This window comes from Adiantum capillus-veneris, chromosome 4 (assembly GCF_014529385.1).
Source record: "Adiantum capillus-veneris isolate H3 chromosome 4, ASM1452938v2, whole genome shotgun sequence".
Classification (NCBI taxonomy): domain Eukaryota; kingdom Viridiplantae; phylum Streptophyta; class Polypodiopsida; order Polypodiales; family Pteridaceae; genus Adiantum; species Adiantum capillus-veneris.
The window spans coordinates 166,510,319-166,530,047 of NC_140934.1; the positions used below are offsets into that span (position 1 = coordinate 166,510,319).

Here is a 19,729-nt window from a genome sequence, read left to right on the forward strand (position 1 = left end):
GCATTCTCACAAAGCTTCCAAGCTTTCTTAATCTCTCTACCGTCGAGAGCGAGCGAGCTATCGCCTCGAAGCTCTCAAAGCCGTCGTGCTCTCCGCGGTCACCATAGCTCTGATACCAATTGAAGGGGATCGGGGAGCACACCACAGACGGAGAGTGAGAGAGAGAAGGAGACACACGACACACAGACATGGGTGGGGAGACTGTGAAGTGGCAGCTCCCCCTATACAGTATACTCACTATAAGTATAGGGTAACAGTGGGCGGGCGCCCATGATCTGGGCGACCGGTCAAGGCACATAGGCCTTAACCCCAACAGAACTGTATATAACGATGTTGCATACTGGCTGCACACATCAAGAGAAGTAATCATTGGGGGAGGGGAGTGCTCATGAAAGAATCTCCATGCCTCTCTTGAGTCTCTACTCAAGAACAACCGATACAAGTCTCGCTCCAGCTGGGCCAAGTAAGCTCGTTTCTTCCGCGCACAAGGCGTCGAGAAGCAATCCAAGACTGTCTGTAAGTGATGACTCCTAAAAGAAGATCTCTTTGGAGATGGGCTCTCATCCCTCTGCACTCCTCATCATACCAACTATTCTGGGGCATGCTCCCAGAATGTTGCCTCCGACCCGGCTGAACGTGTGGGTATGCCTCTGATGCTGCACCATGCAGTGTCTCAGTCTGTAAAGTGGTGCATTCCTCCAGTGAGAGACCAGGACTAGTTGTGCATAGACGGCTATAAATCTCCTCTGTATAAACCGAGTCAGTCTCTAGTGTAAATGTATGGATAAAAGAGAGGGAAAGAAAAGCAAAAGGAAAAAGCCTAGGGAGGGTTAGGTGGGGAGGGGGCTGGTTTGGGAGATCGAAATTCTTGAATGATGGCTTGTCCGCCTTGATAGACTGCCCATTTGCATTCTTTACGAGCATCGTGCATCTTCTTGAGTTCGCTTGCCTTAGCCTTGAGCTGATTTGTAGTCAGTTCTTTTTCCTTTGAGAAGGCGGGATTGTCGTAATAGCTTTGTTCGCTCCTCTTTGTCCTTGAATGTGAGGATGCACTGCTTGAGTGGAACATGTCGAAGTGTGTCGTTTATCCAAGAAATGATTTCAGGCTTGATGTGGATGGGTTGAAGAATGTCGTTGAGCTTGGTGATTGCATCTTCAAGTGTGTCCTCCTCGGTGCACCATGGTGTGTGGAGCCCCCCGATTCTAACTTGAAGACCTAGAGATTCTTGTTTTCTGCATTCTTGTAAGGCCGCGTGTATCGTGGTGTCGATCTTTGTATGTGTCACCTTGTGAACTTCCTTTTGAACTTCCTTGACTGTCTCTGAGGGAGGGTTCGACTGCGTTTGTTTTTGCAAGTAGAGCTTGGCTCTCTACTGCCTGTTTGTCCTCAAGCTTGTGCACTCGTTGCTTGAGTATTTCGTTCTCCTTGATGAGCTCTTGAATCTGAGCCTCCAAAGCTGTGATCCGTGCATCTTGGCGGGCAAGGGGGTCTTTCCTTGGTGCAACCGCCATCGCAAGAAAGCTCTTGCGTGTGGGTGTTGGGGTACCAAGGGAAGACATGGTACTTGTCTGGTGATAATCTGCTAATCTGCTTGTTTATTCTTAACACAGGTGCTATGTTGTTAGGTTCACCACCCGTTTAATGGAGAGAGAGAGAGAGAGAGAGAGAGAGAGAGAGAGAGAGAGAGAGAGAGAGAGAGAGAGAGAGAGAGAGAGAGAGAGAGATAGATAGATTGGATTATCGTCCACGGAGGTCATATATGACCTATGGGACCAAGAACACAACATTACAACGATTCATTCTCAGTGTGTGCTGATACATATCTGTTAAGGACTGAGGGTCCATCAAGAGGGTAGGGTAGGAGAATACAAACAAAAACCTAAGGGTCGGCGGGGGGGAGAGCTGGTTTGGGATTTCGGAATTCCTGGATGATCGCTTTGCCACCTCGATAGATTGCCCATTTTCCTTGCTTACGCACTTCATGCACCTTCTTAAGCTCACTCGCTTTACTCTTGAGTTGATTCATGGTCAATTCTTCTGCAATCCAAAGCTTGGTTTCTTTGAGAAGGCGGGACTGACGTAGAAACTTCACCCGCTCCTCTTTGTTCTTGAAGGTAAGAACACAATGCTCGGGACGCACATGACGATGTGTATCATTGATCCAAGTGACATTCTCTGACTTGATGTTGATTGGCTCAATAATGTTGTTAAGTTTGATGATTGCCTCTTCAAGGGTGTCCTCAACAGTGCACCACTGTAAGGGGAGCCCACCGATGCGTACCTTGAGAGCATTATCTTCTTGAGATTTTTGTTCGGAGATTTCCTTTGTTACACACGTCTTTACTTGGGCAATGGTTGTTGAGTGAACTTGGCTAACCTTTGCCTCAACCTCCTTTACCTTGTCAGTGGTGAGGTCAGCCATAGACTTGAATTGTTCTTCTAATTTGCACAGGCGAGATTTGAGCTCAAAGTTTTCCTCCAAGACTCGATCAAGAGTTGCTTGCAACTGCGTGATGCGATCAAGTTTGCTAGGGGCTGCCAGCACTGTTGCAAAACTCGGTCTTGTTTTGGCGGGGGTCTTTGGAGTAGCCATCCCTGTGCTTGAGGGGATAAAAGCGAACCAACCACTGACTCGCAAATTCTAGAGGGAAAACCCTTTGAGAATGCTCAAGGCTTCAACCTTTGAAAAAGTTATGAACTTCAGAACTGTGAGAAGGCTTGAACTGTGTCGTGACATGCAGATTTAACTGTGTCGAGTATCTTCTGGAGGGCACCACGACCTGCTGTACTTCGCAGGGCTGAAGCCGAAAACCAAAAACCAGTGCCGGAAAAACCTCTCTAATGCCCAAGGCTACAACCACCTTTGAAAAGTTTTTTTTTTTTCCGAGTGTATCGGGACCTGCAGACGCCTCCCCTGTCGAAAAACAACAGCGTAGAGTGGAAGCCCGTGTTGCGGGTGTGCTCGCCCCTGCAAGGGTGCACAATGCTTGGAATCTCTCCCTGCCGAAGGGCACCGCGGCCTGCTGTACTTCGTAGGGCTGAGTCCGGAACCCGGACTGAGGCCGTCCTCGCAGGGCTGGGGCAGAGCTTCGCACAGAGCTGCGTGGGCTGTTGAGGGGGGCTAGGCTAAAGCTTAACGCCTCCCCCAGGGCAGCCCTTCGCCCAGGGGGGGGCTGAGGTAGACGATGTTGGTCTGCTCTAGTCTGCGCTAGGGTTACGGGCTAGAGAGAGAGAGAGAGAGAGAGAGAGAGAGAGAGAGAGAGAGAGAGAGAGAGAGAGAGAGAGAGAGAGAGAGAGAGATAACGCTGCAAGTCATCACTGAAGAATCTCTTTGCAATCGATTCTGTCTTGAAACTGGCCGTGCTGAGTCTGTTTGGGGTTGAGGCCTACAGAAGTGCGTGAACCTGTGGAGAGCGAATCCGACTGGTGCACGAGCGCGAGCAGGGCCAACTCTGTTTGGAGCGCGAGCAGGGCCGTGGAGCGGGAGCATGGTTGACTGTCTATTCGTGCCCCCCCCCCCCACCCCACAAAAAAAAAGAAAACCACAGGGCCCCTTGCCCAGGGGTGGGCTGAGGCTGAGGAACGAAGACGACGAGACGCTAGGGTTGAGAGAGATTTGATTTGATTTGGTATTAAGGTCCGCGGGGTGCCAGAAATGACCCATGGGACCTCAAAGTGATACATAGTCTCCCCTCACGGGGGTGTGTGTTATTCTCTTTTTGTGTTCCTATGAGTGTCTTTTGATGCTCAAGTATGCGGGTGAGGTATGTTCCGAGAGTTGTAGGGGAGGGGTCTGTCTTGGATAAGAGGTCCGCAAAGGTAGAGCAACCGCTTAGAAGTGGTTGAAAATTAGCCCGGATGTGAGCGTATTCTGGGCATTCCAATGTCACATGTGCTTCATCTTCGGGAGCTTGCATTGTACATGATGTGCATATCCGTTTAGAAGCATCAATTTTCAGCCAACCCTTTGTTTCTATTTTGAGCATGTGACCTTGTGCACATCAAAGAGATGGCTCTTCGTGCCATGTGGGGCATGGGTGTTCGTATGTGGGCCTGAGCTTCCATTGGGTTTGTGCTATAGCCTTCCCAATACTTTGTGTTGACATGCTTGCAATAGTATTCAAATTTCGAGCGGTGTTGCGTTGTCTTCCACTTGGTGTGGAGGCTATTTAGTAATGCAATTTCAAAATTCAGCATGTGTTCTCCCTCCTTGCCCTCCTCAATAAGCATGTCCACATATGTCTCTACATTCCATTTAGCGAACCATTTCTTAATGTCCTGTACGAGGCTCGATGACAGAAATTTGCTTTTTTTTTTTTGTCTTTTGCGGCGCACATCCTGTTTCCCATGCAATGCGGGGGATTCGAGTAGTAGGCATCGCTTTGACCTTCATGATATACGTGTACATTTTTTGCAATGCTTTCATTTCTAGTGGTCTCTTGCTTGTCTCCAAGAGTAGCACGGAGTATGGTGTCGTCTTTTTGACCCCCATGTGTCGATATAGAAACTTTTTCTGAATTTTTTCAATTTCATTCCATGTGTGGGCTGAAATGCTTGCTCCCCAGATTTCCACTCCGTAGAGGATGGCTTGCACTACGCATGTCTCAAAAATGGTCGCTTTTATCTCCCATCTTTTTATGCTCCTTTGTGTGCACATGTTTTCAAATTGATAGTACTTGGCATGGCCGATGTCAATTCTATTATGTGCGGATTGTCCCCAAGCATAGTTGCACGGGATGTCAATCCCCAAGTACTTGAAACTGTCGACTTTCTCAATTTGTTTCCCTTGATCCATGAGGGGGGCGTGGATATCCATCTTACGACTCTTTACAATCATGAACTTTGTTTTGTCTACATTGATTGATAGACCCACATTTTCACAAAAAGCATGTAACGCATCGACCAATTTCTGTAGAGCTGTAATGTCATGGGCGAAAAGAGCCACATCGTCTGCATAGATGAGCATGAGAAGTGTAAGCATCCCGATGGCTGGTTCATCCCCTTCTAGTTGAGGGAGGAAGCTTTCTATTTGATCAATGCACAATCCAAAAAGTGTAGGGGAGAGAGGGCATCCTTGTTTGACCCCCATGTTGCTCGAGAAAGCTTTGGACAGCCCTTCGTGCGTTTTTAGTTGACATATGACTCTGTCATAGAGACGTGCTACCGCACTCCTGAGATGCATCGGTACTTTTATGCATTCCATCCTTTTCCATATACCCATTCTCGGGACCGTGTCAAAGGCTTTAGTGAAATCTACAAAGCAACAGTATAATGTTTTTCCCTTTAACCGACTCTCTTCCATTAATACCCTGAGTGAAACAAGGTGATCAATGGTGCTATGTTTTGGTCGAAAACCTGCTTGTTCTTTTGCTCGTTTTCCATTTGTCTCTGCCCATGTGCTTATGCTTTGTTCTAAGATGCTTCCCAAAAGCTTTGCCATGCAAGATCCTACCATAATGGTACGGTAGTTGGTAGGCTGATTTACATCCCCTTTTTTGTAAAGTGCTTTGATCCAGTTCTTTTGCCAATCCTCGGGTAGCCCTTGAACAATGGCTTGGTTTAGCATTCTATGTATCCACTCTCTGGCTCTCATACCTGACCATTTAAGCATTTCTGAGTTCAAGTGTAGTATGTCCGGAGCTTTCCCATTTGCAAGTTTCTGTATGCCTTTTTTAACTGTTTCGGAATCAAAGTGGTCTTGGGCATGGAGATCGGTTTGCATGTGGCATTTCTTCCGCATTATTATGCACATATAGTTGTTCCACATACATGTACATGTCATCTGAGCTTATGTCCCCCATAATGTCATGTCTCCGTCCTTTTATTTTCAGCCATTCCTTTTTGGGATTTTTCTTGAAGTTGGCTATGGCTTGTGTCTCCGTGCGTAGCTCATAGTTTCTTCTTTTCCGCCTCTTGAGATTTGTGTAGTCTTTTGATAGAATTTCCCATTCCGTGTTCGTCGTTGACAGTGCCCACAATTGTTTTTTGACATACTTGCACTCTTCATCAAACCATGGGTTATGCGGTAGCCCTTTAACATGATTTCCTCGCCGATGCGTTTTTCCCATTGTTTGTTCCACGGCATCACATAGAGCTTGTTTGAAAATTGGCCATGTTTGTTCAATGTGTGATGGCATGGGTACATGAGCAAGTGCCTTGTCTAGATGTTCTGCATACATTCTTTTCTTGTCCACTTGCATTTTGTATGTCCATGATCGGGCATGGGGCTGTTTTTGTGCTTTTTGAGTGGGAACTTGTAGCCATACATGGATTGGGGTGTGGTCCGAATTGGGTGACCTCTTCCCAATTGTAAAATTACTTACAATATGGGATGCCTCATATGCAATCAATACATAATCAATAACACTCATGCCTTTGTTGGCCGTGTAGCATGTGCATTCTCCCGATTTTTCAAACTTACTTGTTCCATTGACGGCTATTAGTTGTAAGGATGTCATCATACTGAGCAATGCAATACCTTGCGGGTTTGTAATGAGATCTTTCGAACATCTCTCATGTGGGATCTAGTATCTCATTATGTTCAAGCATTGGAGGTGTCATGAGATCCACCATTTGCATTTGCGCATGTGCTATGCGAGCATTCATGTCCCCAATAAGCATAATCATCCCTTCTTGTGCATAGGCATGGATATCGGCATACAGATCCTCGAAAGGGTAATTCTTCTCTACATTGAAGGCACCATAGAATGGTGACTCTCTATGGGGGATGTAGCACCCGGCAATGAACATAGGTTTAGGTTTTGTGTCAAACTTGATCCATATGTACCGGTTATGAGCATCTGTCTTGCAAATTGTGATCATTTTTTTGAGTTCCTCTCGGTATATCACTGCGACTCCTTCTTGTCCCCTCATTTTTGTACATGGCATCCGTAGGGAGTGTTGACATATCCTTCAATGTGTGGTATTCAACATGCATCGTGTTCCCATGTTTCCCATTTTGGCCTTCTGAAATGTTATATTAACATCTTCAAAAGGCCAAAATGACCTATGAGACCAGAGCGTTACAATGTGGTGAATATGATACAAAGTCAGAGTAACAAAATGATAAAATAAAAGTACTATGGGACCCTAAATTGGTAGGTTTGAACTAAGCAGCTAGCTAGCTGGGATAGCTAAATCACAAGTCACAATCAATCGCTGGCGGATCTCATCAATCTCCTCCATGGACAGTAGTCTGATCGGGCGTCGTGCATGTCGGGCCAAAGTGATCTGAATCCTTTGATGTAGCGTCCGTCGATGCTGTGTAGTCCTCCGCAGTCGTGGGCGTCTGGATCTCCCCAGCTCAGTCGCTCGATCGATCAGTGTGCCTCTGGTGTGAGGCGACAAGATCTGGTGTGGTAGTAGCTTCTCTGGGTGTCCAGTGTCTGCTCTAAAGAAGTCTGTGATGTGTCTCTGAAATTGGCTAGCTTCTCCTCTCATCAGGCTCTCTCTGTGTGTGCGCAGCTCGAGCAGAAACAAATCAAGCATCTCTGATCCTCGTACTCTGGAGAGTGGTCCAAAGCCCTCTCTGAACAAGCAGTGGAAGCGGCCTCGTATCTTGTAGTAGACTGGGCAGTGGCATGTGTAGTGTAACTCTGTCTCAGGCTCCATGTCACACAGGGTGCATGTCCTCGCCTCTGCTGGCACTCCGTTGTATCTCCCAGTCTCGATGCGCAGTTGGTGTGAAGATGTGTGTATCGGGCCAATAGCACACCGTATCCCATGAAACAAGTGGGTGTCCCATGTATCTAGGCCTCGTCACAAAACCGTCCATCGTAAGCTGGAGAAGATGCTCTCTGTAGAAAGCCATCTTCGTGCCCAGCTCCTGTGCTGGCTGTACCCATGTCCTCCTGGTGTCTAGCTGAGTTAGGTCTTGGCGGAGGAGCTTGGTGGTCTCGGACATGTGAGAGTCAGAGAGGGTGCATCCAGTGAGTACTGGAAGGGGGGAAATCTGTCTATACTGAACCCATGTGCCTGGAACCATGACGTCATCTCCCCATACCAACATGCTGTGTCTCCTTGCCTGGCTAACTGTCGAGAGGACTCAAGTGCAAGGTGGGCGTATTTGTCTCTGGGAAGTTCCCACAAGCGGTGTATGAAGGAAACAGATCTGATGAGCGCCTCAACTACTACTGGGGGGGCAGCTAGCTCCGCTCAGATAATGGCACGTGGTACTGAAGCCTTGGCTCTAATGAGCCGCGAGATCATAGAGACCAGAGGCTTCTCCATGTCCCCCCATCCATCAGTGCGACCTGTTCTCCCGTGATGATCCAATGAAGGCCCCCATATCTCAGCTCCATAGAGCAATACAGAAGCCACCAAAGTGTCAAAGAGCCAGAGCTTCGTCCGAGGCTCCTGAAACTGAACCTATGAACACATCCTCTCCAATCTCCCCAATGCCGAATGGGCTCTGGTCAATCTAGTCTCTGCTGCTCTCCTCAAAGAAAATGCTGGTCCACTAAAAATCACTCCAAGGTAAATGTAAGCATCTGTATATTCCACTATCTCCTGGCCATATGTGAATGCGGGTGCTGACCTCCTGATCCACTGTGGGGTGGTATTAAATACCATGACCTTGGTTTTACCAAGGTTGGCAGACAAACCACTTTCATGGGCAAACCTATGCAAAGCATCCCAGTGACGTTGCATCCCCTCCGGAGAGTCGGAGATCAACACAATATCATAAGCATATAACAATAGCGGAATCCATGTCCCTACTAGTGGTGCACCTCTATCGCCATCTCTCTCAACGTAGTCAGAAACCTCATCCACATACATACCAAATAGAGTAGGAGATAGCGGGCAGCCCTGCTTCACTCCAATAGTGGAGTGAACCAGTGTAGATAGACCCTCTGAGGTGTGTACATGCCCTACTACTGATCTGTACAATGCCGTGATCCCCCAAATGAGCTCTGTGGGTACTCCCATTTCCTGTAATCTGCGCATCAATCTAGCCAGCCATACATGCTTTTGAGAGGCACCCCCGTGAGATCATTTCGCACTGTGGTTGCAGTAATTTTGTTTGGCATGCTAGATGCTTGCTTGTTATCGGTGGTGAGCCTTCACTTCAGCAGATATACTCAGCAGTACTTGGACGGAGATAGTTCACACTCTTCGCAGCTGGTGAGATACCAGTCACGTGCACATCTAACCCTATGTGCATGTGGACAAGCTCTAACTCCAGCACAAGTACAACATGGCGTTTTTATTCTCCTTGACGTTTCTAGCCCTCAGCCCATCACTAGCATTAGCAGCAGTGTCAGCCTAGTGTTTTTCCCATCATCATCTTGCCTGCACTCCTTGCAGTTGTAGATCCCCATAATAGCATCGATAGCAGATCTCAGCACGAGCATTTTCACCACAGGAAATCAGCCTTCAGATTTCAGGCACAGCCTCGTCGTGTAAGCCTCATCATTATTGTTTGCAGTTTTCAGCCCTTAGCCTCGCAGATGCAAGCATCTACTGCCAAATCCCATCAACATCTCAGTAGCTAGATCCATTGTATCGGCATTTGTACCAGCATTTGTGCAATATAAAGCAAATACCTTTCTAGAGAGGGGGGCCCTTGGAGGGGGGTTTGGGACTCCATCCGGTGTTAAGTCTCTCTCTCTCTCTCTCTCTCTCTCTCTCTCTCTCTCTCTTATCACTCACAGAATCTTCACTCACAATCTCTCTCCTCTCTCTAGTTTATTGCACATCTCTTCATGGAAATAAAAGGAACCTTGAGTACGCACTGAGCACTCATCCTAAGTGATAACCTTTAATCACTTCCGCTGCACATAACATTGGCATGAGAGCTCTTTGGTAGTGTTTGGTATCATCAATCAAGCAAAGAACCTAAAGAACCTCTCTCAATTTTTTTATCAAAGAAGCTTCGTGTCCCTGCCCTAGACTTATTAGCCATTCCCACCCTTAGTTCATTGCACATCAGGCTCACTCTTGTTTTCATCGCTCTCTTAAAGGCCATAAAGCCATAAAGAACCACATGATTGTTTTTTGCTTGTTCGACATTGCACGTAACAAACCGAAGACCACTTGGGCGTGTTTTTGAAGAGTGGTAGGTTGAGGTAACCCAAAAAAGAAGGGCTTGTCTAGCCTCCCCTCGTTCCTTGTTCCACTCATAGAGCAGACCTTGCACATTGTGGCAGGCCAATCGACGTAAGGTGGGAAAAGAAAACCGTGGTCTGAACTCAAGGCCACCAAGGGGTGCACCCATAGGAAGGAGTTGAGCTTAGGTAAGAGAAAAGCCTTTCGCCAGAAGCGGGATGGATACTTTGCATGAAGGTGATGAGAGTGGAATTGGAGGAGAAGAAATCTTTACACTAGGAGGGCTGTTCTCAAATCCTCCATCTCTATCCTCGTCTCACAGATTGAACTTAGCTTTGTGGAGGTGTTGATGAAGTCCATGGTGGAGATGATGCTACAACAGAAGGCTCAGTGGGCCGTAGTGGAAAGGGAAAGAATGGCTCTAGAGAGAGAACACGAAGGTCGACGTATAGATGCTGAAGAAAAGAGGGTAGCTAAGGATCAAGAGCGTGAGGCCCAAAGAGACCAACGCATGCAAGAGTTGCTCTATCAGTTCCTCTCCTCGAAGGTTGATCCTTCCACAGAGGCCGGTGAGTCTCAGGAAACCCCTAAGCTGACACCCGATGAAAAATCTGCCAAACGAATAGGAGGATGGTTATGTAATGTGCAATGGAAGTGATTGATGGTGAATGCTTAGGATGAGTGCTCAATGTGTACTCAAGGTTCCTTTTACTGCATAAGGGGGTTCCTTTCGCTTCATATGAGAGATGTGCAAATAGACTAGAGAGAAGAGGGAATGATACTGTGAGTGAAGGTTCTGTGAGTGATGTGATAGAGAGAGAAGACTAACATTGGATGGGGTCTCAAACCCCCCTCCCAAGGCCCCCCCCTCTATCGTTAGAGAGGTATTTTCTTTAGATCACACAAATCTTGAAACAATGGTCCTAGATGATGAGATATCGATAGGATCTTGTTGTAGGTACTTGGATTTTCGAGGCTAAGGGCTGAAAACTGAAACGTTGGCTTAATTGACGGCTGAAATTTGTAATGGCTGATTTGTTGCAAAAACCTACATGGCTGTATGTTGAAGGGTTGAAAAATAATAACGTTGGGGCTGATCTGGTATTGAGGCTGAATCCGGTACTGTAGGCTAATGGTGGGCAAAAACGCGAGGGATGTTACTGGAGATGCAAACGCCAAAAGATGCAGAAACGCCAAGACTCATGAGATGCTGTGGCCCTTGAAGTGGGTATTGATGGTACCAAATGATGCTTGGAGAAGTGACCTAGGGTCACTTATATAGGGCAAAAGTGTTGGGTTGAGGAGGGCTACCCCACGACTTGCCAAAAAAAGTCACATAATGATAAGTTAAAGAACCTATTTTAAGAGGTGCTTCATATGTGATGAACTACCTAGATTAGGTACTAATACTATGCTTTGGGAAGACTTTGCACACCTAACAGACATTGGCTGTGCTCATGTGCAATCAGAGGGTATCAATCAATCTGAAGTGCCTGGACATGCATGTCCAGGCTCACAAGGGTGCCAGAACACTTACTAGGCTGTCCTAAACAAAGGAGGAGTTAAAGCTTGTCCACATGCACATAGGGTTAGATGTGCACGTGACTTCCTCCCCCCTTTTCAAGGTGAGGTACTGGTACCGAGCTACATGGCTTCCCGGAGAATTTGCAAAGAAATCTTTGTCAGCCCACTTTGCTGCATGGGTGCCATGATACTTGAAGTTCAAAAAGGATTGTAATACTTGCTTCTTTGAGCTGCGCCAAAAGCAAAGCAATGCAGAATAATTTGCACTGGCTCCATGTCTTCAACTTCGTCTACGATCTCGTGTTGGTCCTCTTCAAGAATCTCTATTGGGAGATCTCCCTAAAACAATGTCAACCAAAAAACATAGAAAATGGTGTGCATTGACCATGAGTTAGGCAACTGCAAATTCGTAGAACATCTTTCCATAACGGGTAATGGAATATGCGTCCTAAAAGACTGTGGGTGAAATGTAGATAAAAAATGTCACAGAATGTCACACTTTCCAAAGAGTGCTTGCCAAAACTGTGATATAAACTTGAATTTCCTTCGTGAAACTAGCGACTCGCAAGCCACAAAAGAAATACCAACGCTAGAGGTGCTTCGTATGTGTCTGATGGGGCCCATAATAAATAAAGCAGGGCCCCTACACACACTAAAAGAGATTGCGTAGCGAATTGCTGATGTGGCAACATCTGTATGGACTGCTCGTAATTCGCACTGACAGGCTGTACGAACACCCACGATTCGTGCTTTAGTTGATGACTTGGCAATTGTATGGTATTCCGTTTTTTCACGCGTTGCCAGGATGGGAGAGCAGATGCTTTCAGGCTTGTAAGCTTTTCATGTAAATTGCTTTTGAAGGGCCAAGGGCCTTTAAATATGTGCAGAGGGCTTATACTCTGGCACTCCTCCGGGTGAAGATGCAAAGCGCGAGTACCGACATTTTACTGAGTTCAAGCAATATAAAGAAATACCGAAAGGGGTGCCAATGTTTGGTTGGGGCCAGTGTGCTCTTGGGATGGAACTCCGCCACTCCGCGTCTCGTATGGCGTGCATCTCTTGCAGTTTAGTTATTTGAAGTGCTTAAAGTTGTTTAGTCTGTTCTTTTCTTCCTTTCCATTGGCACATGGTGCCCGGATCGTTACAGGCTGTCAAGCCCTTCTTTTCTGTGTTGCTTGCCACTCTTCAAAAACACAGATTAGAGGGATGGACACGCCGAACTGGTCTTGGGTTACGTGCAATCTCAAACAAGGTAAAATTTTTCTATGGTTCTTTATGGCTTAATGGCCCTTAAGACAGAGTGATGAAGACAGGAGCACGCCCGATGCGCGATGGACTCAGGGTGAGAGTGGCTAAGAAGTCTTGGGCAGTGACACAAAGATTCTTTGACAAAATAAATCTGAGAGAGATTCTTTAAGTTCTTTTCTTGAGTGATGATGTCGAACACTACCAAAGAGCTTTGATACCAATGTAATGTGCAGCGGAAGTGATTGATGGTGAATGCTCAGGATGACTGCTCGGTGTGTACTCAAGGTTTCTTTTACTGCATAAGAGGTTCCGTTTACTTCATGTGAGAGATGTGCAATAGACTGAAGAGAGAAGAGAATGATATGTGAGTGAAGGTTTTGTGAGTGATAGAGAGAGAAGAAGACTAACACCGGATGGGGTTCCAAACCCCCTTCAAGGGCTCCCCTCTCTATCGCTAGAGAGGCATTTGCTTTAGATTGCACAAATGCTGTCCTAGATGCTGAGATGCTGATGGGATCTTGCTGTAGGTACTTGGATCTGCGAGGCTAAGGGCTGAAAACTGAAAATACTGGCTGAGCTGATGGCTGATCTGATTCAAAAACGCTACATGGCTGTATGCTGAAGCACTGAAAATAACTAACGCTGGGGCTGATCTGGTACTGCGGGCTGAATCTGGTACAGTAGGCTGATGCTGAGCAAAAATGCAAGGGATGCTACTGGAAATGCAAAGGCCAGGAGATGCAGAAACGCCAAGACTGGTGAGGTGCTGCTGCCCCTGAACTGGGTACTGATGGTACTCTTGGTTGTGCTCTTGATTGAAAGAGTATTGAAGATGATGACAAAAATGTAGACTTGAAACAGGTGAAAGATTATGGTACTGACCTGTTTATAGTCAAAGGTTTTTGTAACGAATCAAGGCATTTAAATGAAGAACTGTCTTGTTTCTCTTTTTCCCAAACATTTCTTTGGTCAGACTCGTTCTATGTGCAAAATATTGAGTGTCCAACAAGGACACCGCATTGTGCGTTATTGGAGGACCGAGGCTCTTCTATGCCCTCAAAGAGACCATTGACCTACAAATAGAGAACCTACCTGAGGAATCTTGTTGAGACTCAACCCAAGTCTTTCCTTTCTGTCCCAAACTCAAACCTCAAAATGACCGTGCGTGTGTTAACGGGCAAGTGTGAGTGGGTGATGAGCTGCTGCTACAGCATCTGGCTGGCTGCAAGGTTACGGGTGGGCAGGGTGAATGCGGCTGGATAGGCTGCAGGCTGCAGGAGGATGTGGCTGCAGCAGCTAGAAGTGAGCAGGAGGCTCTGGCGAACAGCAGGGCGAGTGGGAGCCAGTTATGTATGTGGGTGCGAGCAGCAGCAGCGTGGAGAGGGATGAATGTGGGAGTGTGACATGGGGTGAGTGGCGAACGCAGCAGGGGAGAAAGGCACAGCAGGGAGCTGAGGTGAGCTAGGGTATCGCACAGAAGCTTCGCTCCACTCCTCTCTCTTCAACTTCTTTTTTCTGGTCCTTTTGTGGATATCTGTACGTTTGCTGAGTTTTTTTGTCCTTTCTTTGATGCAGGTTGAGCAGGCATGTTTGACATTGTCTTCACTTGCCTTGGATGCTTCAATGGCCTTGATTTTGATGAAGGCTGATATAATGCAGCCTATTGAAGTGGTCTTAAAGGCATCAGCTGATGATCCTCTCATTTCGATACTTCGTGTTCTTGTGAATCTTGCTTTTGCTTCAGATGCTGTTGCTTCAAGAATGCTAACAAAGGATCTTTTGAAACATTTGAAGATGCTTTGTGCACATAAAAAGCCTGAGGTAAGCTGTGTTGTTACTGGAAGTTAGCAGCTCGGTTTTTTCCATTACCTCCTACAGAAGATTAAAAAGTCAGGTAATCTTTTTCTTCCTGGAGTAGGTTCAACATTATGCCCTGTTAGCAGTTGGAAATCTAGCATTTTGTCGGGAAAACAGGAGTCGACTTGCTTCATCTGGGAGCCTGCGTGAGATGCTACTTCATCTCTCAGCTGTTTCGACTTTGTTAGTTTCCAAAGCAGCTGTTAGAGCTCTTGCAATATTTGGTATGGTTAGCCAAATACACGCGGTTTAATTTTGCAAGTGGCTTGTTGATTGCAATCCTCTGAGCAATTTACGTGTCTAGGTGAAAATGAATACCTGCGCCGAGCTGTTAGGGGAAGAATGGTGGGAAAACGAGGTCTTTGCATTTTATCCATGGATGGAGGGGGAATGAGGGGGCTGGCAACCGTTCAGATGCTTCGAAGATTGGAAGCAGGAACTGGCAAACGCATTCACGAATTATTTGATCTTATCTGTGGCACATCAACTGGTGGCATGCTTGCAGTAGCCTTAGGAATCAAACGGATGACACTTGATGAATGTGAAGAAATTTACACAAAGCTAGGTGACACTAATTTAAACTTCTACTGTTTGGCTTTATCCTATAGATTTAGAGACTGTCAAGGATCCTCATGTATTTATTTTGTGATTTCTTGCAGGAAAGTTGGTATTTGCCGAACCAACACCAAAAGATAGCGAAGCTGCAACTTGGAGAGAAAAACTTGATCAGCTATACAAGAGCTCTTCGCAAAGTTTCAGAGTTGTTGTGCATGGATCTAAGGTAATGTTATCTAAGCTTTGTCTGTCGTAGATGAGTCAATGAAGGAATAGTGACAGTCTGCTTTTATAGTTTATGCTTGCTTTTTCTTGGATGAGTGATATATTTATTTAGTAATCCACTTGTAGGGTGTGCAAGGTAATGCTAAGTGACAATTCTGCTTTTATAGTCCAAACCTTGATCTGAGAAGCAATTGGAACTTCAGCTGCTCCCTTTTTCTTGGACAAAGGATTGAACTGTCTTTCATAGTGGCACCCTAGAGCTAATAGTTTTGCCCTCGCTCCTTTGTGAAACCCGTCCTGAGTAGAGATCGCCTTTTGATTCTGCCTTTGCAGTAGGAACATCGCTCTGCAAAAGATAGCCCTTCATCTGCTTTGGGAAATAGTCCTCCAGATGTGGCACCGAGGCCGACTGGGGAAAAGCCCCAAATGGGTTTGTTTTAACAAGTGACCAAGGGTGGTCGGGCATAGAATTGACATGCCCAATGGATAGACCCGAGGTACACACAACTGCGACTGCTGCTGATATTTGATGATATCCTCTCTTTAGATCATCATCGATTCTTGGGATAGGGAATTGGTTCTTGATGGCGATTTTATTGAGAGCTCTATAGTCAATGCACATTCCCCAAGATCCGTCTTTCTTTAGTACTAGCAATACCGGAGAACAGAAAGGTGATGTGCTAGGTTGGATGAGACCCTTTTCTAGATGTTCTTTTACTTGATTCATTATTTCTTCATTCTGGGCTTGGCTAACTCAATAGGGTGGCCGGTTCGGTGGTGTACTTCCAGGAATTAAATCAATTGTATGGTTCTCAGGACGAGGTGGAGGTAACTCGCCTGGTGGGCGTTCAGAGAGACAATCAGCCTGTGTGTGCAGAATTCTTGTCGTTCCTTATCCAATTCAGACATATTGGTTCGTTGTTCATCATTCAGTTCTTTCAAGTAGATCGAGTAAACGAAAAGATTGGATTTCATTAATTTGGAAATGGCCGAAGCCGATACAATTTTCTTGCCCTTCTCATTCGTCAAAGTAGCTTTTTTAGCTCGATAATCAACCACGGCGTTGTTCTTGTGGTACCCAAGGATTTCTAGGCATGATGTAAAAGTCATCGTGCCCTAAATACCCTTGACAATGCGAACGAAGTTTGCCAATGACAACTATAATGGCAACATCCCGTCTGGGTGCCGCTAGAACTGCCTCCGCCTGTGGTCCCATTCTGTCGGGCATAATTTCAAGCTGAGCCGCCAATTCAGGTGAAATGAAGTTGGCCTGGCTCTTCCGTCAAAGAAGATGAGGGCTTCTTGATCTCGTACTTTGCCCCATGCGCGACAAAGTTTTGTGCTTTCGTCCATTTGATATGGGTCGGTCCCCATACAATCTGGTATCAATCCTGCTTTCATCTTTCCTTTTCTGCCACGTTCTTCAGCTGCTCTGGAACTCTTTGGCCTATCTTCTAATTGTCCTCGTCGTGTCTTTCTGGGGCACCTTGCAGAGATGTGTCCTTGTTCTCTGCAGTCAAAACACTTCCCCTCCTTGAGGTAGTCTGATCTTTGTTCCTCGATCAATCGAGGTCGTGCATCCTTCTTTTTCTGAAACTTCCTTCTTCTTCTATTATTATTTGTCGAATTCTGTCCAGTCCTTTGTGTCAAAACTTGATCAGTGGGGCAAGTCAAGTTACCCGAATGCGTAGCAAATCCTTGCTTAGCATGTCCCATCAATTGTTGCATGGACTCGGACTTTTGCTCGAGGCAGTAATCTCGGATCTCTTTGGGAAGTTCACAACGAAACCGCTCGATTTGCTGCTTAAAAGTGACCTTAAAAGAAAAGGCAGGTAGAAAAGCATCCCAAAATCTCTCACAATAAGCATCCAAAGACTCGGCCTTGCTCATCCGAAGACGGTTCTAAGCGGTAATCACATCCCGTTTGTACTTTTGAGTCAACCAAGAGGAAATAAAGAGCCGTTTGAACTTTAACCACTTGGTTGGGGCTTCTTTCCTTAAGAAAAGAAGGGACCACCGCTTTCGTGCATTTCCTTTTAAAATTGATGCTACCCTTCCGATTTTGGAGTGCTCTGAGTGCCTTCCAGAGAATGCTATGTCAAACTAGTGAATAAAGGCTAAAGCCGTGGGGACATCTCGAAACCTTGAAAAGGATTCAAACTTTATAGCCTATCCACCCTGAGATTCCTTGGTCTTTTTGCCCTTGTCTTCAAGAAAATCATATTTGTTGGCTCTGTAAAAGTGTTTTTGCTTTGAATAGAACATGTGGTCATCGAGGTCTGAACTCTCAGAGGAGGATGAGTCCTCGTCTGAACTGTCATGGACATGTCGAGATCTGCGGTATGGTCTGCTCTTCTTTGCCTTCTTTTTGTTATTTCCAACTCTTTGGCTCTTTCTTTGTTTCTTGCCCTTTCTGTCCTCTTCACTCGGATGAGAAGAGGAAGAGCTATCCGAACTGTCATATGAGGATGAACTGGACAGTCCTTCAAAGCGTACATGCTTCTTTTGTTTTCTTGCACTTGCAAAAGAAGATTGATGGCCCAAATAACCGGGGTAGTCAGTCCCCTTGCTGCATTTCTTCGATGGTTTCTTCGCCCCCAAAAGTTGGTGGATCAGATTTCTCGGTAGCAGAGAAATCCATTGTGCTTTGATACCACTGTAACAAACTTGGACACCCAAAGTCTAGAATCTGGCATGACACACGAGAGAGAATGTAAGGTGCAGCGGAATGAATGTTTTATTTTCTCACGATTAGTGATCTTTATTGCTCAAGGTTCCTTTTAGTTCTTTAGGGAAAGAAGCTTTCCGTCTTGTAGAGTGCTGTGATCACGAACAAAGTGAGTGGATATTGTGCGTGCCAGTGAATGAGACTAAGAGAAGGAGAGAGGATACGACACCCGAGAGGTTGTAAAACCCTCCTCCGAAGGCCCCACTCTCGTCGGCGAGAGTGGTCTACTTTGATTGCACAAAGGTGTACAATGCGAATGCAATGGACAGATGCAAGTTGGACTATGTTGATGACGACGGCTAAGGCTGAAATCTGTGATCTTCTAGGGCTGAATTCGGGGTTGTCTTCGTGGCTGAAAATGACTGTTTTCTTGCTGTTTCATGGCTGAAAATGACTGTTTTGTTCAGGGGTCATGCTGAGGGAAAAAACCCTGATGTTGCTGAGGAAAAACGCTGGTGAATCTGCTCCTTTAGGCTGCGTTTTAGGTTGACAACCTTGGCTGAAAAACGCTGCCACAGCAGGCTCTCTAAAGCTGAAAACGCTGGTCTTGAAGGGTCCTTCAATGCTGAACCAAAAACGCTATGATGGCTGGTTGGCTGGCGTTAGTGCGCTGCTGAGAAAACGCTGGCTATGGCATTGAGAAAACGCCAGGGCTGAATGATGCTGGGGAATGGCGATGGCCTGTTGGGAAGGAAACGCCAGAGTCTGCAAGAGGCTAGGCGATGGTGTTTGGCGGGGGTGCTGAGGGGGGTACTGCTGAGAAGTTGCCTGTTGAGCGGAAAGCTCCTGCTGTCTCTTTTGCCAGAAAGTGCTAACTTGGGTTTGCTTATATATTAACTTAGGAAATTGCCCTACCTACTTTTGTTGGAAAGTCACTTAAAAATAATAAGTGAAAATAACCAAAAATAGGAAAATAGGCTAAATGCACTGGAAAATTCCCCTAACTGATGCTAATGGATTCTGATGGGAATTTCGATGATCATGCTGTGTGCAACCGGAGGATATGCATCTATGCTAAGTGACTGGGCATGCATGGTCTATGAATAGACTCACAAAAGTGCCAGATCATTGCTAATCCAGACTTTACTGAACTGACTGAACCCTGCTGTGGTGTAGCTTGTCCACGGACACATAGGGTTGGGATGTGTCACGTGACAGAGAATCACTTTAAAATACTTCACACTTAATTTCACCGTCCAATTGAGTCAACACGGCTCGGCGTAGTTCCGTGCCCAGAGAGATTGCCCCCAAAGACTGACACCCCTTTCGGTATTTCTTTTTGTATTAATGCTTGAGCAAAGTACAATTGCCCGTGGTCTCCTTTGCTCACTGGCTCGTCAGCACTTGTGAGGCAGAGAGAGCCCATGGGCCTTTTTAAAGGCCCTTGGCCATGGGAAAAGCCGTACATGAAAAACTTCCAAACTCAAAAGCACTTGGCTCCCCAAAAGCAGCCAGCGCATAATGCGGAATACAGTACGGCCAGCCACGTCAGCACAACCAACGTGTTTTGTGGAATTTTCGTCCAGCTAGCCACCATCCCTTTT

The 19,729-nt window shown here is 46.2% G+C and overlaps 2 protein-coding genes across 3 annotated transcripts in view; one reads left to right on the plus strand and one right to left on the minus strand.

Moving 5' to 3' along the window:
• The window catches only part of LOC147460314 (phospholipase A I-like protein), a 113,268-nt gene that overhangs the window by 65,726 nt on the left and 27,813 nt on the right, over nt 1-19,729 (plus strand). For both annotated transcript variants that reach the window (XM_086511397.1, XM_086511399.1), the window contains exons 6-9: nt 14,396-14,641; nt 14,739-14,901; nt 14,982-15,242; nt 15,337-15,458. In XM_086511397.1, coding sequence (XP_086367523.1) covers nt 14,396-14,641; nt 14,739-14,901; nt 14,982-15,242; nt 15,337-15,458 — 792 coding nt within the window. The remainder of the gene's footprint in view (nt 1-14,395; nt 14,642-14,738; nt 14,902-14,981; nt 15,243-15,336; nt 15,459-19,729) is intronic.
• On the minus strand, nt 1,762-3,187 carry LOC147460315 (uncharacterized). Its single transcript, XM_086510001.1, has one exon. It carries the CDS (start codon nt 2,592-2,594, stop codon nt 1,881-1,883), a length of 714 nt encoding a protein of 237 aa, XP_086366127.1. The 5' UTR covers nt 2,595-3,187; the 3' UTR covers nt 1,762-1,880.